Genomic DNA, 19,029 nt, shown 5'->3' with positions numbered 1-19,029 from the left:
CCCCACACACACTCGTCCCATTGTTATTTACTTTATTTGCACATAGTTACTATCTCATCTCAAAAAATACGACCAACGAGCGCGTAGCACGCTCGCAGATGATTGAACAAAGTTGTCATCGAACATTATTTATTCCAAAGAAGGGAATGAAAAATATCAATAAAAACCTTAAAAGAAAAGAGAAGATGGTCTCACAACAAAATTTGGGTTCAGGAGTCGATTCTGCAAGGGGAAGGTATTAGCACCCCTCACATTTATCGTGCCCAATGGGAACCATTTATTTAGATTTGTGAATAGAATGTTAGTTTTTGTTATTTTTTTCTTCGAGAAATAAAAATTCAATAAGGAAAAGAAAAGAGGCCGTAAAAAGGTTTTTTATTAGGGTGCTTGATGAGATTGTTGGTCTCGCTCCTACGTATCCTCGGGTGCAAAGAGAAATTTAAAGCAACGTAGTTCTTCGTAGAAAACTATGTATTGGTTGATTGATTTTATTGAACGAATGCTTAGATCGCACTCTAGCAGTTAAATGTTATATGTACTCATAATTTGAGGCTTAAAGCATTTGTTTGTATCACGGTATAACAGATAAAATAATTTTCTTTTGCAAAGGGTTTTCGATCGTACGAGGGAGAGAAAAATAAGTTTGATGTGTTGAGAATGTTTTTGGGTGATTAACGAATACTCGAACGGTGGGCTAATTACGGCCATCACACAAAAATTAGGGGTTACAAGGAACAAGTACGTCCTACCCAACCTTTTCCAATCGAGTTATTTATGAAATTGGTGCGGTGAGTTAAGTCATGTTTCTTCAACAGAAGACGAGTATTCACGCAGGAAGCTAATTATGGTCATCACACAATTACAAGGGATTACGAGGGATAAGTACGTCCTGAAGGTGAGAAAAATACAAAAGAATGGGAGGTTGTGTATGTTAATTCTTTTTCGCTTCTGAACAACTAACTTCATAATTTTAACAAGTTCAGAATTTGATCTCAGAGTTAAGAGAAGCGGAATGAATAATATTCGGAAGCAATAAACAAAGCAACACACAAAGTTATCTTGGCTTCTCTTCTAAACTGATAGTAGTCCAGTCCCCTTGTCCAACAAAATATTTTCACTATAATCAAACTAATTACACTTTTCTTAAACAAACTAGCAAGAAATTCAACCGCTCAATCACACCAGGAAGAAACTTTTGCTCAAGCAATCCAGGAAGATACTTTTGCTCAAGCACATAAGCAAGCGGCTTCCACTCCTCAAGAAAACTAGCAAGAGACTTCCCTTTCTCAAGCAAACTAGCAAGAGACTTTCTCTACTTTAAACAAATATTTTAGTAGAATATACTACAACTATACTTGATGTACAATCAGAGTTATAAAAGTGATACAACAATCACAAGATACTTAAACACTTAATATCTATAAGATATACGAAGACAAGAAATCTTAAGAGCTTGTGTAGTAAACAGATAAAACTTTAGCTCAAACTTTACGCTCAATGTGTTCTATTATATTGTTCGACAGTTTGGTAACCTTCCTTCAAATCTTCAGTTCCCTTTTATAGAGGCGGAAAAAGTGTCGTTGGAAAGTAGTTTTCACAAGTGATATTTGAAAAGCAATAGTTCCAAGAGAGAGACATTGGAAGATGGATCTTGTTAAGATCTTCAACCATTGGGTAATAACATATTTCACTGCTTCTTTTTCATACTAGGTATAGATCAAACATTGGGGCAGACTTAAGAGGTCACATAAACTTTCCTTGAGCCTTGCACTAATAGACTCTAGTTAACTTTTTCCATAAGTCTGGCGTTGACGAGATTGGTCTTCTATGGAGATAGAAAACGGATCAGAAGCTGAGCACCTTTAGCTAAGGTCTTCAGATTCTGAGCTGTTACCAAAAGCAGAGAAACCATGTTGACATTATGATCCTTTAGAAGCTGAAGTAGCACGATCAGAGTCACCATATTTTGATCCTTCAGAATCTGAAACTATTAGCTTTTCAACAAATGATTTCATCAAGGTCAATTCTGAGTAGAAATTTAAGCTTATGATCCTACACACTTGAATATATGTTAGTATACCCAATTATTCTTTACATATTTTTTTATCATCAAAACCCAAGGGATATGAACACTTTTTCTTCCAACAATCTCCCCCTTTTTGATGATGACAAACAAAGGTATTTAAGAATAATGGTTGGTCAGTTTAACTAACTTGACAACATTAGTGTTTGAGGTTTATAAGCTCCCCCTGAGTCTATAGTTCAAAGGTTGAGTTTTGTAAGTTTCCCCTAAGTCATATCCAAGTTAATTAAACTTATCTTGATAGCATAAGAAAATAATGGCATAAGAAAACATTTTGGTGCTTCTGGTGTAAATAAAAATGGCATAAGAAAACTGATTGTCATGCTTTTAAAGCTTGCTTAGACAACAAGAACAAATCTGGAGGTAATCATTTATCTTTTGTCTATTTTAAGTCTAACTTAGTTGATGTTCCCACTAATTATTGGTGGCTTGATAGTGGTTATAGAACCCATATTGTTGTGTCCTTACAGGAGTTCGGAAACCAGCGGAGACCAAATTTGAGAGAAATCAAGCTCCCGGTGGGAAATGATCTCGAAGTCATGGTGGAGCTAGTGGGAGATGTTAGCTTAGTTCTAGGAACTGGTTTTGAAGTTGTTTTGAAAGATACATTTAATCTACCTTCTTTTAGGAGGAATTTGATTTCAGTGTCTTATATGGATAGACTTGGATTTAAGTTTACGTTTTATGTTGGAAAAATAATTTTTATGTTGAATTCTCAAGTTGTTGGTAATGGTATCTTGTTTGATGGTTTATATAAGTTATATTTGGATTGTGATAAAATTTCCTCATCATTGAATGTCGAGAACTCCATTTCTAAAAGGTCTAAAATTAGAGAAAAATCATATTTGTTGTGGCACGGGTGTTTAGGCCATATCTCTAAGGAAAGAGTTGAAAGGTTAATTAGAGATGATATTTTAACTTCCTTAATTTTCAATTATTTGGGGACTTGTATTGATTGTATTAAAGAAACATTTATTAAGACCAATAAGATAGGTCGAACTAGAAGTTCAGGCCTTTAGGAAATTATTCATACAAATATTAGCGGGTGATCCGCTGTGGCACACAGATCAAAATAGAGTTAATAAAATGTTGTATACGGAAGCCACACTCGAGTTGTATTGCAAGGAATCCGAGTAAGATTAACCGATATAAAAAAAGGGGTTTCAAGGTTTCAAAAATATGAATCATAAATAGATAAATGGCATTTTCGTTTTATTCCAAGGTCAAAGAACTTTCATCTATAGCTAAGAATGTTGAATGGGCAATTGAAAGTGGAATTCTCTTTGTCTTCTGGTGCAATATATATCTCATTTTTTACAACATCCAAAATCAAGGGTTTAAGTCGCCTTTAGGGATGCCTAACTAATTTTTTCCCATCCTTAATAAGTATCTGATGCATACACGTTGATGAGCTAATACCAGGAATGTCAGTCAAGGTTCATCCAGATGCTTTCTTATGTTTTCTAAATACTTGTAACAACTTTTGTTCCTGTTTAGATTCAAATTTAGATAAAATTATTATCAATAGCTTTTCTAGACTCTCTAGAAATGCATATTTTAAATTGCCAGGTAGTGGTTTCAGCTTTAAAGATGGTGATTGTTCAATGGGTGATTTTTTTTGGGGGGGTTGGAATGTTGAGAACAATGTCACCTACAGAAACAATACAAAGATGGGGTCACTGTAGAAGAGTTAGTATCACCCTGGAAGGAATATTTTATCTCACCACAAACATAACAAAGGTGAGTGTCAATACATGTATCACAGATGTAAGTATCATCAAAATCAGACAATGATGGAAAATCAACAAAAATTGAATCAGGTGTGGTAAATTCTCTTAGAGTTCGTTGAGCTTTAGCCATATTAGGATATAGTCATGCAACAAATAAAACATAACGATAATGATAATTTCAGTAAAATAAATAGTGAAAATAAAGTATAATAAAATATGACGGAAAATCTAATAAAACGATTAAAATCTAATAAAGTCTAACAAAAACGAATAAAATAAAATCTAAAAATTATTAAAATATGACTAAAAACAAATAAAGTGAAATAACGTATCTACAATATTTTTTTGGATTTTTTGAAAATGACAAAATAGAAAGAAAAAAATGGAAAATAAAGGAATTTGCAATTTTTAGAAAATAGAGGATTTTTTTTCTAATTTTTTGGAAAAAGTTCGGAGCAATTCGAGACAGAAGCTTATAGAGTCATTTAATGAGTTGAGATACTTACCACTATACTACAACCCTGAAAATAGACAAACAAATATGAAAAAGAAATAGGGGGTTCAAGGTTTCAGAAACTTGAATCGTAAATAGATAAACATAAAACAAATATGATGAACAAGTTAATCTACTAGTTTGGTTTCTGATATATAATCGATTATTATCATCCCAATTACTTAAGTGGATTCGATTAGTGTTCAATTACAACATCGAACAAACAAGAGTCATCGATACTATATGAATTACATTCCTATTTGTTAAATTAAGCATTTGGTTAAAACTAATGCAAATTAACAAAAAAAGCAATGTTAAACGCAATTAAATTAAGAAACAGGCATCAATTGAATTTAGTTAAATCTATTCTATAAGAAATCGAATTAATTAAATGAGATTCATAGACATAAATGAAAAGGAATCGTAATTGAATTGGAAATTATAATAACCTTAAAGTTTTGATAGAATCTAAAATCAGTAGATCAACCTTTGGTTGTTTAGCTCTCCATGGAATTCGTATTAGTATATTCTAATTTTGTGTAAACTGAACACTTAGTAGTAGTATTATGTGTTTCCATAAATAATAGCAAAAAAAATCAAACTCCAAGAGCACTCGGCCAGATAAACATAAATTATGCCCAAAAACTAATTATTTTATTAAGCCTCTTACGGAAACTAATAATTTGACTCTTCTGCACTCCAAATTGGATTTTGACTTCAACATCAAACTTATAGCTTTTTCTCTTATCAATGTAAAACAGGGTGCATCAAAATGCACTGATCAAATTCTCTCACATTTGAACTTTTGCACTCCGAGCAAAACTCTAACTTCAAAATTCAAAATAAAAATCAACAAAAAAAACATAGCATACAATTTCAACGACTTTCAGAATCACATAGGGATAAGCAAAAGTCTCATTCTAAGATTCATGGAATACGGTGTTAATGAGTAACTTCTTATGACAATCAAAACAAATAAAAGGAACTTTACCAAAGAGTATATCATAAGTAGCAAGATCCTCACAGGATAAAGATCTCTCAACTCTCAAGTATTTATGTTATCTATTTACACTCAAAGCATATCATGAAAGCTAGCACTACCATTAACTTGACAAGACTCTAAAATCCACACTTGAAATACATGCACACAAAGATCAAAAGGACTTTATTCGGGTTGTAACATGGCCAATGTAAGAGTGAGAAAAATCCTAAGGGGTACTAAGCTAAAATTTAAAAGGATTAAAGAGAATAGAAAGGGACTTTGGGAGTCGAACTAAACAGTATTTGATTCACTTTCCCTTAAATTCTTTACGACCATTTTCTCTTCTCTTTTCATTTTGTTTTTTATTTCTTTTCATTTGTTTTCCAGAAGGAATACGATAGGAACATGAATTTTCTTCCTTTTTTTCTTTGTTTCGTCTGCAAAGTTTTAAAATATCACAAATATAATAATTCAACCCCACACAAACTCCAAACAAGAATCACCCATCCCCTCAAATAGGGTATATCATTATTTTTCACCTTTAAGATTGTATTGAGTTATAAACAAAAAATGGAATAAATAGGCTCAAAGGAGCTTCAAACCAAGGATGACAATTCCAAGGTTGACTTATTTGGCTAAGTGGGTAAAAATAAAACGAAAATAAGATGCCTTTATCATACCAATGTGCACATGCAAACAAAAAGTTTCAACAAGAGTCGGGTCAAGTTCTAGAGTAACTAACAAACCTGAGTGAAATCACACAAGAAATAAAAATTAATGGAAATTTGTATTTCATCTATTATAAGGCTCAAATTCTCACCAAGGATAATGATCTACCACAGATTATGCATACTTTAGAATCAAGTCCACTTTATAATACTAGGAATGCAAAGAAAGTCACCCACATCACAACACAAATATTTAGTCAAGAGTACAAAAAAATTACTTACAAAACACTTGCAATCCCAAAAAACAACAAAAAATCATGCATTTTTTATTTAATTCTTTTTAAAGAGAAAATCAGAAACCAGCAAAAATAAAGTAAACGACATCCCTTCCCCACACTTAAAACACACATTATCCTCAATGAAAGAAACGAGTATAAAATAGAGAGAGAGAGAGAGAGAGAGAGAGAGAGAGAGAGAGAGAGAGAGAGAGGAGAACACATCCGAGGAGTCAAGACGGATAGATGAACGAATAAGAAGCCTTACCCAATCAGAGCTCTTGTATAGTTTCTTCTTCCAATGTCAACTTTCAAGGAATAACTTAAGACGGTGTTAATTTATTTTGAATTTTTATTTGTGTCTTCGCTTTTTATTCCAAGATCAAAGAACATTCTTCTATAGGTAAAAATGTAGAATAGGCAAGTGAAAGTAGTTTTCTCTTTTTGTTCTGGTGCAATATAGATCTCATTTTTCACAACATCCAAAATCAAGGGGTTAACCCGCCTTTGGGGTTGCCTAACTAATTTTCGTCAGTTCAGCTCATATCCAAATGCAACTTGCAACATGAAGCAAGGTCCTAATATGTTTTGCTAGCAAAACCACATACAAAACCATGTAGGTTGTGCAGCCCTGCAAAACCACACCATGACCAATTTGCAGAACCAACATGCCAAGCCAAGCAAGATATGCACACCAGTCTAATTCAGTAGCAGTTGAACAAGTGTAAATCTGCATCAATACATGACAAGTATTTAGACCAAACACACCATTTTAATATCAAGCAATTTCGGGCATAGCCAAAAACAAATGCAGCATAACATACCATTAACGTCACCATGCAAACACAGACCAAGCAAAGACCAAGCTGCATATAATTTGCTACACCATGAGCCAAACCTAAACCAGAGTGCAATCAAGCCGTGCAGCAAGCATCAAACATGATCCATATGCAAATCTATGTCCAATTCAGTTAATCAAATCAACTTATATGTCATGCAATCTAACTGAGCATACATAACACTCAAGCATATCATCATCAAAAATGACCTATCATCACTCATCACAAAAACAAATTAAACACATTCACATTTCAATTCCTACTAACTAATTGAACTAGCCATGCTAATTGAACTAACCAACTAATGCCACATCACCTATCACTCACTAATTAACTTTCAAAGTCAGTAATAGAGAATAATTAACCATTTCCTTCATTCACACATTCCAACTGAATTCACAAACTTCCATAACGGAATTTTCTAATCCCAATAACAATAACATATATAATCCTCATTCTCTAGCTACAACAAAAAGATCAATCATTTTCTCATCTAAACCATGAATCATCAACACAAAAATCCCTCAATCATTTTTTGACTCTCAACACACTCATCTTCATCACCCTCAGCTTCATCATTCATTCACCATCACCATTAACCTCTAAAAATCTGAACTCAATCTCTCCCTCTCTGGTTGAATCAACCTCACCACACTCATAGAGAGAGTTCAATCAACAACATCAACCATTCAAAAGCTTTCTAGCCAAGAAGGGAAAGAAGAAGAATTCAGAAGTTAAAGCAAGAGAGAGAGACACTAAGAACCTTTACCTGGAAACAGAGATTCTTTCGCCGTCATCAACATCGTTATTACCAAGGGTGAAAACAAAAATACAAACTTCATGGATCAATGAGTATGTGTGAAACAAATGCAAGAAATAAGGGAAAAGAATACCTCGTCAGAGCTTTGAAGCTCTGGTGAGGTCCAACCTTAAAGGTATGAGTTTGAATTATCTCTTCCTATATATATTTGATGATTTTCTTCGTATTCTCCTTCTACTCATTTTCTTTTTTCTCTGAGTATGCTCCGGAAAAGATGATAAGAGGTTTGCTAAGAGCTAGCTCAGGTTCAGATGATGAACCTGAGTGGCTTAGGTGTGAGAGCTCTTAATGAGAGGGAGATGAGTTGGGATTTTTGCAAGGATTTGGATGAACCCAAGCATGCTAAGATACCATCATCAACCATTTGTCTGTCTCCCTGTGGACCATCAGCATCCCCCACAGATCTTTGTTTCATTTTGTATCCATCATAAAGCATCATGCTAGGGTTTATCTTATGTCTGATCATATCCCTAGCAAATCAAATAAAAAGAGTCATTCATTCAGGCATTCATCTCATATCATATCCTATCATTTGCATTTCAGGATCAAAATTCGGGTCTTTTTAGTATTTAACTATCTCCCACTTTGATCATATGAATAGTGTACTTCTTCATATTCTCGTGTTGAAGATACTTAAATAGGGGCAACTGTCACACCCCAATTTTGACTCTGAATCGCTGATTCAATACATTCATCATAGTTATTGCATCTCTGCATAGCATACCATGCATTCCATACCGCATAATGCCTAGAATGTCAGTCGAAATGAATTTTCAGATTTACAGACGAAGCGGTTAAACCAATTATCGAATGTGTGTCAAAATGGCGGGCGAAAAAGTTTCAAAATCAAGCTTGCAGACATCAGTTTTATTAATCTATGTTTCACGTAGTTTAACATGGTATGCTCGATTTATTTTTCAGCTAATTTTTCGGTCACCTTTTGATCAGCTCGAGCCTGTTTAACCGATCAAAATTTATTTCAAAATTAAAAGAAACGTTGTATTTTTCCAATAAGTTTATTTCGCAATGATCATTTTGGTGCATTCATTTTAATTTTTCGAGCACTTTTGCGCCCGACCTTTATCCATTTTGAGACATTTTATTTTTATCTCTTTGTCAAAATGTTTGATTCAATTAATTAGAAGTTTCTACGTCTTTGTTTCAGTTTAATATAGTTTTTTTGTTGGAATGATTTAATTTAATTTTAATTAGTTCTTAAAACTCATTTTGTTCTAAAACTTTGAAAAGAGGGACATTTTGGTATTTGTCTCAAATTAATAACCCTAGTTTGACACTATAAATACTAAAGATGCTGGTGAATGAAAGAAGAAAACCAACAGATGCCTAGCGACGTAGACCCCAAATGCCCTCTCTCTTCACTCTCCACCTACCAACAACCGGATACCCCCACGTGTAGTCCAACAAAAACATTAAAAGACACACTGCCAGAACTCATACAACAACACACACTCACAAAATCACCATCCTCCTCACCCTCCATCTCTCTCCACCTGCTCCCTCCACTCTCAATCCGCCGAAAAAGCACCACGCCGGCAACCACAAACCTAATGCTTCCTCAACCTCCAATCTCCACCCTTCATTCTTCTCCACCGTTCGTGTTTTTATCGTTGTTCGTCCTCACCTCCACCCAACGACACCAAAATTCCTGCGAGCAAACCCTCAAGCCGCCGCAAACCCACCATCTACCGTCAAAATCATCCGTCTTCACCACTCCAAACACAACCACCACCAACCACCACGAAAAACGCCCTCTCTAAAACAGCAACGCCGCTAACATTCCTTCGAAAAACAATCGAAGAAATGTACCAAAAGAAAACACAGCTCGAACACATTCTCCTCCGTCTGGATACCTACGTCGGTTCAATTGAAAAAACACACTCAGATCTCTGGGTTTACGAAAACGATGAAATGGTTCACCGTGTTGTTCGTATGTTCCTGGACTCTTCAAGATCTTCGACGAGATCCTCGTTAACGCAGCCGATAATAACAGAGAAACCCGTCTATGGATTCGTTGAAGGTTACGATAGATCCGGAAGCGAACGCGGTTTCTGTTTACAACAACGGCGACGGTGTTCCGGTTGAGATTCATCAGGAGGAGAAGATTTATGTTCTTGAGTTGATCTTCGGTCACCTTCTTACTAGTAGTAACCATGATGATAATGTGAAGAAAACTATCAGTGGACGGAATGGTGATGGTGCTGAGCTCACGAATATTTTTTTCACTGAGTTTATCATTGAGACTGTTGATGGTCTTCAATGGTTCTGATGAAGATGTATGAGATTGTTGAAGCTTACCTTGGCTCTGCAATTAAGAATGATGTTTTTACTGTCCCTGCTTACTTTGTTGATTCTCAGCGTCAAGCTACCAAGGATGTTGGTGTTATTGCTGGTCTTAATGTCATTCGAATCATCAATGAGTCCACTGTTACTGCCATCGCATATGGGCTAGACAAGAAAGCAACAAGTGTTGGTGAAAAGAATGTCTTGATTTTTAACCTTGGTGGTGGTACTTTTGATGTCTCTTTGCTTACTATTGAAGAGGGTATCTTTGAGGTGAAAGCCACTGCCGGAGACACCCATCTTGGAGGTGAGGATTTTGATAATAAAATGGTGAACCATTTTGTTCAAGAGTTCAAGAGAAAGAACAAGAAGGACATCAGCGGTAACCCTATGGCACTCAGGCGATTGAGGACTGCATGTGAGAGGGCGAAAAGAACTCTTTCATCTACTGCCCATCCTTTAATTGCTTGTGCATCTCATATACGTGCATATTCTTTTTATATTTATAATTTGTTTTTAATTATTTGATCACTTATTTATTCATTTGATTTCAAATTCATTTTGAGAGTGAACAATAAAAATTGAATGATTGAGAATTCCACCGATTTATTTTCTGAAATCGCCAAATCCTTTTTCTCATTAAAAGCTGCATCTCATATACGTGCATATTCTTTTTATATTTATAAAAAAAATTTAATTATTTGATCACTTATTTATTCATTTGATTTCAAATTCATTTTGAGAGTGAACAATAAAAATTGAATGATTGAGAACTCCACCGATTTATTTTTTGAAATCTCCAAAAAAAATTTCTCATTAAAATTGGAAGAAAAAGATTATCCTGGATGGAATATCCAGTCATAATCCCGAATATTAGGCTCAAGTTGTAAGAGCTTGTAAGCCATAAATATTCGTCTTCTCTCCAAAACACCTGTAAATATCACAAACCATCTTCTTATTGAAGTTGGAAGAAAAAGATTACCTGGATGGAATATCCAGTCGTAATCCCGAATATTAGGCTAAAGCTGCAAGAGCTTGCAAGTCATGCATATTCGTCTTCCCTGCAAAACATTCGTAAACATTCGAACCATTTTCTTAACAAATTGGAAAGAAACAGACTGCCTGGGTGGAATGTCCAGACGTAGTCTCGAGTATTAAATCCATTTCCACGCTCCCCCCTCATTTTCACTATTTTTTCTCTTTCTACACTCTTACTCTCTCTTAACCATCTCTTCTTTCTCTGCCTCTGTGCTCCCTTTGGCCACCCCTCTAACCTAACAACCACAATCCCCACCATCCTATTCCCTAGGTTTCAGGTTGGTATTTAACCAGAAACTTCAAACCTTTATACACTCTATTGTATCCAGAAGTAGTTGATAGATGTTCTAACAAAGTCGATTAAGACAAATCAATTTCTCCGCTTGAGGGATGAAATTGATATTGTTAGGTTTTGTTAAGCTAAATATGAATTAAATGATGATACTAGAATTAATTCATTTTCAGAAACTTGTTGACAAAGTTTGTTAGATACTAGTAATATTTTAGTATTTTCTTTAAGTCCCACTTGTATTTAAGCAAATGAGCGGTGTGAGTACTATTATTCTTTTTGCAGTCTGTGTGCAACCATTTTATAACTTTTAAAAGTAGTGGAAATTTATTATTACTCTTTCTCTTATTTGTTTTTTTCATCTTTATCACCTTGTACTCCAACAAACAGACTAATAAATAATCTAGAATATAAAACATACAATTATTTTTCATTATGCAATTGAAACATACATGAATAATTTTATCGAAACATACAAAGTTGCAACCATATTTCTAACTTTGTTTTATTTAGGATACATAAAATCATACTTGTCCTTACATACATTTATTATTTGAACATAAATCCAGTTTGAACATGAAGTTAGCATCTAGATAACACAAGGACGGTCAACAGAATAATTAGGCACCCAAGCAGCAGCCTTATTGCCAATGAAATGGCAAACAGAAACAGTTCCAGGGCTAACTTTGAGAGCTTCGTAAAGCAACTCAGGGTTCATACCTCTTGTATCATGATGACAAACGGTTAAAGCCTTTGCTTTGCTTCCATCAGGTGCTGCCAACGAGACCACGTAAGCGGTTGTTTCACGCACTTGGTGGCAATTGAATACAACTTTTTCAAAATTCAATCTATGACACATCACTGCATTGTCACCAACTTTTTTTACTTCCTCCACAACATATTGGTCTTCATTTTTGTCGAAGGTACTTGAAATAGCCTTAATCTTTGATGTTCTAAAATGTGAAATGACATGATCAATCATAGATTCTAAAGATGATACACAATGTTTGTGTTCTCCTTTAGCAGTTGGACTATTACAAAAGTCATCCAGACTTTGTCTTTCTTTATTCTCCAGCCATATGGAATCAGTCACACCTTGTCTTGGTTCTGTGAATGGCCGCACCATCTTTGCAACAGACTGAGTGTTACCCAATACAATTTTCTTTCCAGGATAAAGATCATGTGGAAAAAAAAGTGTCGAGTATTGGTTTAATTCTTCGACTCTAATGGGTAGGCTATTAGTTTTTCCATCTGCCACATAAAACAACATATTATAATTACTTCAAAAACCATGATAAATAGTCTTATTAAGAGACAACATTTCGTTATATAATTCATGTTACTAACAAGGAAGCAAAAGATCTGAAAAAGCCTCAGGGAGAGGAGTGTTTGGCCACACATATTTCCAATAATCTTCTCCGGATGGTATGACACCGGTACTCACAAAAGCCAACTGTAAAAATAATAATTCACATTTTATATATTAGTGTTGAATTCAAAATGATTAAAGAGTTTTTTCCTCATTCCTTCTTATAAACAAATATACATCATCATATATACAATAGAGTAGAAAATATATAACTTACACAAAAGAGAGCCAAAACCGTGATATGTGAAAACTCCATTTAGCTAGTTACAAACAAGTGGTAACTGTGAAGACTTTAGTGGAGTGTGTATGAAACTGTTACAACTTTCTCATTATTTATAGGTAAATACATACACTATAATTGCATGCAAAACTTGTCTTATTGATCATATTCATTCCTCCAAGTGGTAACAAACTTTATGCACGTGCCATCCATGCAAAACAATTGCATTATCTCCTCATTCTTTGCAAAGTTTTTGTGTGGTTTCGGTTTTTGTCTAAACTTACAAACTTTTTGTGCAAATGCCGTCCATGCAGGAAGATGCCATTAATTACTATCCAAACTTTGATTCTCCTTGAGCATAGCATGTGCATAATATTTACTCATTTACTGCATTATTTTACACAACTGTTTTAAACACTCCAATACTTTATTAAAGTGCCTCACGATATTCTTTTATTAAATACAGTATCGGGCAAATATATAATTTAAAGACAATATATATTTTCTGTTTATAAAATGAAAATTATATTTAATATGAATCGGTTGGGTTTATAGCTCAAGCCTTAGTTAATATTTTGCTTTGCTTTAAAAAGTTTATAACCATACTTAAAGCGTTTTTTTTATATATCAAATATTTAGGTAGAGTTTGCAACTTTAGTCTTTACTATACCCCTATTTTTAAAATTTCATATATACAATTTTTATTATAATAAAAAATAATAGAAAGTGGATCACCAAAGTTAGTGATCAACAAATCTCACGGTATCTCGACTATATATTCATCATCAGCGTGTTCAATATTTTCATCGCTAATTTTGAAAAATTGGAATTTTGAATGTTTGATTCGGATCAAATAAAAATCCTGATTCGAATCAGTTTGGACAGTTGAAAACCAGAAAACCTCAAAATAATTTGACTTGAATCATATTTTACACATGATTCAAATCATCAAACTCTGGGATCATCTCTGTCTCAATTGATTCGAATCACACTTTACACATGATTCAAATCATGCAATTTTTCCATATTTTTTTTCCAATTAGTCCGTCCTGTTTGATTCAAATCAAATTTAACAGATGATCCAAACCAAAGATGGGTGTCACTCAAAGTCTTTTAGACATCTACCTATAGATTACTAATTTATAGTGACATATTTTGAATGTTAAGAGAAGTCAATTTGTCTTGTAGTGTCTTATTATTTTTTGTAATAAAATTTCAATTTCAACCAAAGCATAACTCTTCAATTAATTTGGAGTCAAAACCAAAACAAAAAAATTTAGAAGAACTTATTCTAGTTGCATGTCCCTAAAACATTAAGGAGGAACACCCTAATACAATTATTTTGTTGATTGTCTTATCGCTTTCATCTTTGATTTACATTCGATTATTGAGTCTCTTTCATGATTGCATGTCTCTCTAAATCAAGTTTTGAAATGATTCGTTTTTAGCATGCATAAACCATTGGTTAGATTTGAACTTCATAATGATATTTTTAATCAATTACATGAGTCAACTGATACCACCGACCACGCCATTAAACACAACCATAGAAACCAAGATCGTGACTATGGTTCAAACCGTCGTAATATACTTGATATAATATGGTATATACAACCGCCAAAATCTTCACTATTTTTCTAAAAATATTATGCAACCAATCATTTATTCAGATATTATTGGAAAAGGCAAAAGTATTTACCAATTTGCACATAATATATCGCAATGATTAGAAAAAAATCAATAATGTAATTGGGATGATAGAAGAAACAAGTATATATTTAATACCTAATTTAATGTCAAATTTTCTTCCCTAATATACAAACAACATAAAATTATATATACTTTTAGTAATACTATGACAAGATTGACCTTTAACTAATTATGGTATATGAGCATATGTAGATGACAGTGTCTGTCTACTTTGTATTTTTTCCACTACTAAATTGTAAATAACCTTTTTTAATGAAAAAATAATAATTTATATTTAACCATTTTAAAATTATAGTACAAAAAATCTTATAAAATAAAATGGTCATACAATGTTTTTAAGTTTAATTATAATTTTCAAATAGAAATACAAATGCTTCAAATTCTTTCTAAAATATAATTTTTAGTCTAAAATTTCTAATATTCATTTCACTATAATGTGTAACGTTCCATTCATAAATTTTTTATATAAAGAAACTACATTGATATATTTCACTAAAATTGTAAATAATTTATTTCATGAAAAAGGTAATAATTCATATTTAACCGTTTTAAAACTATAGTACAAAAACTATTATGACAATGCTTAAAATAAAATGGTCATAGAATAATTTTAAGTTTAATTATAATTTTCAAATAGACATAAAAATACTTTCAATTATTTCTAAAATATAATTTTTAATTATATCTACAATTACATGTTACAAAACTAAATTTAAAATAAAAAATTAGACAATCATTTTTCAGCTACAATATAAATTTTTACGTACAAATTTTCCCTAATGTATTAATAAATTATATTTAATTATCATTATAAATAACTCAATTGAATTAAATAATTTGCATATATATTAAAAATTATTATTTAATTATTTTTTGGATTAAAAGTCCATTAGGATTTGTTTGTTTTCTGTATTTAATGAGCTTTGGCGTGACCATAAGAATTATCTTTATAACTAAATTCAGAATTTAACTATATTGAAAATAAATGAAAATCAATAAAAAATTAATTGAATTAAATAATTTGCATATATGTTGAAAATAAATGACATAGTCATTTATTATATAACTACCAAAACATATTAGAATATCGAGAGGTTCATTTTAAATTTTAATGTATATCAAGATGGTTATTTATATGAAGTTTGAATCTTAGAATTTACATTATCTTCAATCCACAAAATGATGAAGAAACATTCTTAGAGGGTATTAAAAATTATAATATTTTATGCACTTATTTTACATTTTCAATTTAGTTTTAATGTTTTATCTTGTATTTATATGATTCTAACATATTTCTTATTCACTTTATATATATATATATATATATATATATATATATATATATATATATATATATATATATATATATATATATATATATATATATATATATATTGGCGAAGCCAGATAAAAAAAATTGGGATGGCCGCTAACGTAAAATAAAGATTATAAATAAAATGTTTAAATAATATTTTAAATAAAACATTAAAGTTAAAATAAATACAAAGTTAATTACTAAAAATTTAAATTACATGACTTAAAACTACCTTAAAGTAATGCTTTACGCGTTCCGAGTGACTTGAAATCGTCAATAATTGACTCAGAACTAATGCTTGCACTAATCTCCCTTTCAATATATACTGTCATGCTATCTCCAAGAAATCCATCATCCATCTTGTTTATCAACTTAGTCTTAATAATTTTCATTGCTGAAAAAGACCTCTCAGTTGTGGCCGTAGAAACGGGAAGAGTCATGATAAGACGAAGTAGTCTATCAATCAAGAAGTAAGTTTCAGTCTGTCCAGATGCAACCAAACATGAACATAGTTCTTGAATAATTGATAAATTATTCAAGTTTGATGCTTGACGAGCAACAAATAGAAAATGTTGGAGTTGAAATTGCAAATTATTCTTCTCTTGATCACTAAAATTCATAGGATAATATTTTTCAACTAAAGAACATATAGTATCAATGCTAAAAGCTTTATATCCATCCTTAGGAGATAAAGAACAAGAGAGAGTTAACAAATCCATTGCTTGCTCACTGAATCGGCTATTCAACTCTTGTAACTGTTTGTCAATGGTAGTGAAAAAGATTTCAACTTTAAAGTAATGCTGAATTGTGACTTGATTCTCTTCAAGACGGGAGCGTCCAAATCTTGTTGTTGAATGAACATCATTAAGATCAGGAATCTCAATAACATGCTTTTCACAAAAGGATACCACTTTAGTAAACAATATATCCCAACCATTTTCTCTCAAACCTTGAATAAGATGTTTTGTTGAACGAACCAAGTTCATAACATTAACTACATCTTGATTTTTTTAAGGCTTGACAAAGCATATCTGTTATTCCCATGATTTCTTTCATCAAGTGCAAAATAAATATAAAATCAAATGCCTTCAAGTAATTATAACAACTATCTGCATCCCCACGTGTAGCATAACTCCCTCTATCTTTTGCAAAAAAATTTAAAACTAAACAAGTTGCTTCATACATGTTTATCAAGCTAGAAATTGAATCGTAATGTGATCCCCAACGAGTATCTCCAGCTCGTTTCAATGTACCAACTTGATTTGCATCTTTACCAGTTACAATCTCATCAATCTCTAACAAATAAGAAATTTCTTCTAATTGGGCAGCTTGTAACTCATCATGACGCTTTGTAGAAGAACAAACAACATTCACAACAAAGATCAGCTTCTCAAAAAATTCACGAATAGGTTTGACTTCTCTTGATGATGTAACTAATGCAAGTTGCAATCGATGAGCAAAACAATGAACATAGTATGCATAAGGATAATCCTTCATAAAGAGGGCTTGTAAACCATTCCATTCTCCTCTCATATTTCTAGCACCATCATACCCTTAGCCACGAATGTTAGAAACATCAAGGTTATGTCGAGAAAGTATATCACATATTGCTTCCTTAAGAGTTAAAGATGTGGTGTCTTTAACATGTGTCACATCAAAAAATCTCTCTTGTATTAAACTAACTTTATCAACAAATCTTAATACAAGAGCCATTTGTTCCTTTTTTGACTCATCACGAGCTTCATCAACAACGATATAAAATTTGGAATCACCAATTTCTTCACGAATACTCTTTTTCACCCTACTAGAAAGAATTTGCAAGAGCTCTTTTTGAATTTGATGTGAAGTATACTTGCAATTTTGTGGAGAATTTTCCAACACAACTTTTGCAACTTCATCATTGTAGGATGCTAAAAGTTTCAATAACTCAAGAAAGTTACCTTGATTTCTTGATTTGCTACTTTCGTCGTGACCCCTAAAAGCAAAAGCTTGTAGTGTTAACCAACGAACAGTGTCAATTGAAGTCTTGAGTCGTAACCGATTATTCATTCTTTGACTTGAACTTTGCAATTGAATAACATTTATAATATGACCATCTTGATTCAACAAGTCTTGACAAGCTTTCATTGCATTGTTGTGTGGTGAGCAAGGATCCTTCTCTATGTGTTTAAGAAAGGAACAATGTTTTTCATTCCTAACTTTCTTCCAATTTCTAAAACCCATAGAAATAAAGACAAGTGATCCGGGGCGTCCACTTAGTTTTTTGCTAAAAAGGTAACATGGTAAACAATATATATATATATATATATATATATATATATATATATATATATATATATATATATATATATATATATATATATATATATATATATATATAAACATATATTTTTCTTTCAAATAAATAATATATTTTTTATGTGATTAATTCATATCATTGTTTCAATTATAATTCATAATAAATTATTGTAAAATAAATTTAATAATTATATTATGTCAAACTAAATTCTTATCATATTTAAAATTTAATAAAATATAAATAAACTATTTGCACCCGCACAGATCTTCATCTAGTTTATTTATTATTTTAGATACAATGTAGATTCAGATATATAAAGTAATGTTCAGTAAAAACTAAATTGTAAATAAACCAAAAATCATATTAGAGAATTTGCTCTTAAAATAAAGTTTGATTTGATTACATAAGTTGTTTAATTTCTGACACAAATTCATAAATTTAACTTGGACTATAAAATCATTGTTAGATTTAATTTTAATTAGAAAATATTCTAATGATGATTTTTCTGTTTAAAATTTCATGTAAATGGAGTTATTTCAATGTACATATTTTAATAAATATTTATTTATTATTTCAGGTACAATTTAGATTCAGTGAA

At 32.0% G+C, this 19,029-nt stretch overlaps 3 protein-coding genes and 1 pseudogene across 3 annotated transcripts in view; 3 read left to right on the top strand and 1 right to left on the bottom strand.

The window, feature by feature from the left end:
• The window catches only part of LOC127097289 (embryonic abundant protein VF30.1), a 31,436-nt gene that overhangs the window by 7,712 nt on the left and 4,695 nt on the right, over positions 1 to 19,029 (top strand). The gene's annotated exons all lie outside the window — the stretch shown is intronic.
• LOC127093684 (DNA topoisomerase 2-like) lies at positions 2,623 to 10,165 on the top strand (annotated as a pseudogene).
• Positions 10,168 to 10,719, top strand: LOC127093683 (heat shock 70 kDa protein 3). The gene has a single exon (XM_051032613.1). The coding sequence runs from the start codon at positions 10,168 to 10,170 to the stop codon at positions 10,717 to 10,719; it is 552 nt and encodes a 183-aa protein (XP_050888570.1).
• Positions 11,930 to 13,271, bottom strand: LOC127097287 (embryonic abundant protein VF30.1). The gene is made up of 3 exons (XM_051035790.1): positions 13,105 to 13,271; positions 12,866 to 12,971; positions 11,930 to 12,769 (listed from the first exon to the last, which is right to left on the bottom strand). The coding sequence occupies exons 1-3, from the start codon at positions 13,141 to 13,143 to the stop codon at positions 12,108 to 12,110; spliced, it is 807 nt and encodes a 268-aa protein (XP_050891747.1). The 5' UTR covers positions 13,144 to 13,271; the 3' UTR covers positions 11,930 to 12,107.

Source organism: Lathyrus oleraceus, chromosome 6 (assembly GCF_024323335.1).
Source record: "Lathyrus oleraceus cultivar Zhongwan6 chromosome 6, CAAS_Psat_ZW6_1.0, whole genome shotgun sequence".
In the NCBI taxonomy this organism is placed as follows: domain Eukaryota; kingdom Viridiplantae; phylum Streptophyta; class Magnoliopsida; order Fabales; family Fabaceae; genus Lathyrus; species Lathyrus oleraceus.
The sequence above is the reverse complement of the archived record's forward strand: the minus strand, read 5'-3'. Positions and strand labels throughout refer to the sequence as shown.

Excerpts from the sequence above, each read along its gene's own strand:
- LOC127093683 (XM_051032613.1), top strand. The coding sequence starts at position 10,168 with ATGGTTCTGATGAAGATGTATGAGATTGTTGAAGCTTACCTTGGCTCT.
- LOC127097287 (XM_051035790.1), bottom strand. The coding sequence starts at position 13,143 with ATGGAGTTTTCACATATCACGGTTTTGGCTCTCTTTTGT. Across the intron at positions 12,972-13,104 it reads CGGTTTTGGCTCTCTTTTGT|TTGGCTTTTGTGAGTACCGG; the intron begins GTAAGTTATATA and ends TTATTTTTACAG. Across the intron at positions 12,770-12,865 it reads TTCAGATCTTTTGCTTCCTT|ATGGAAAAACTAATAGCCTA; the intron begins GTTAGTAACATG and ends TTTATGTGGCAG.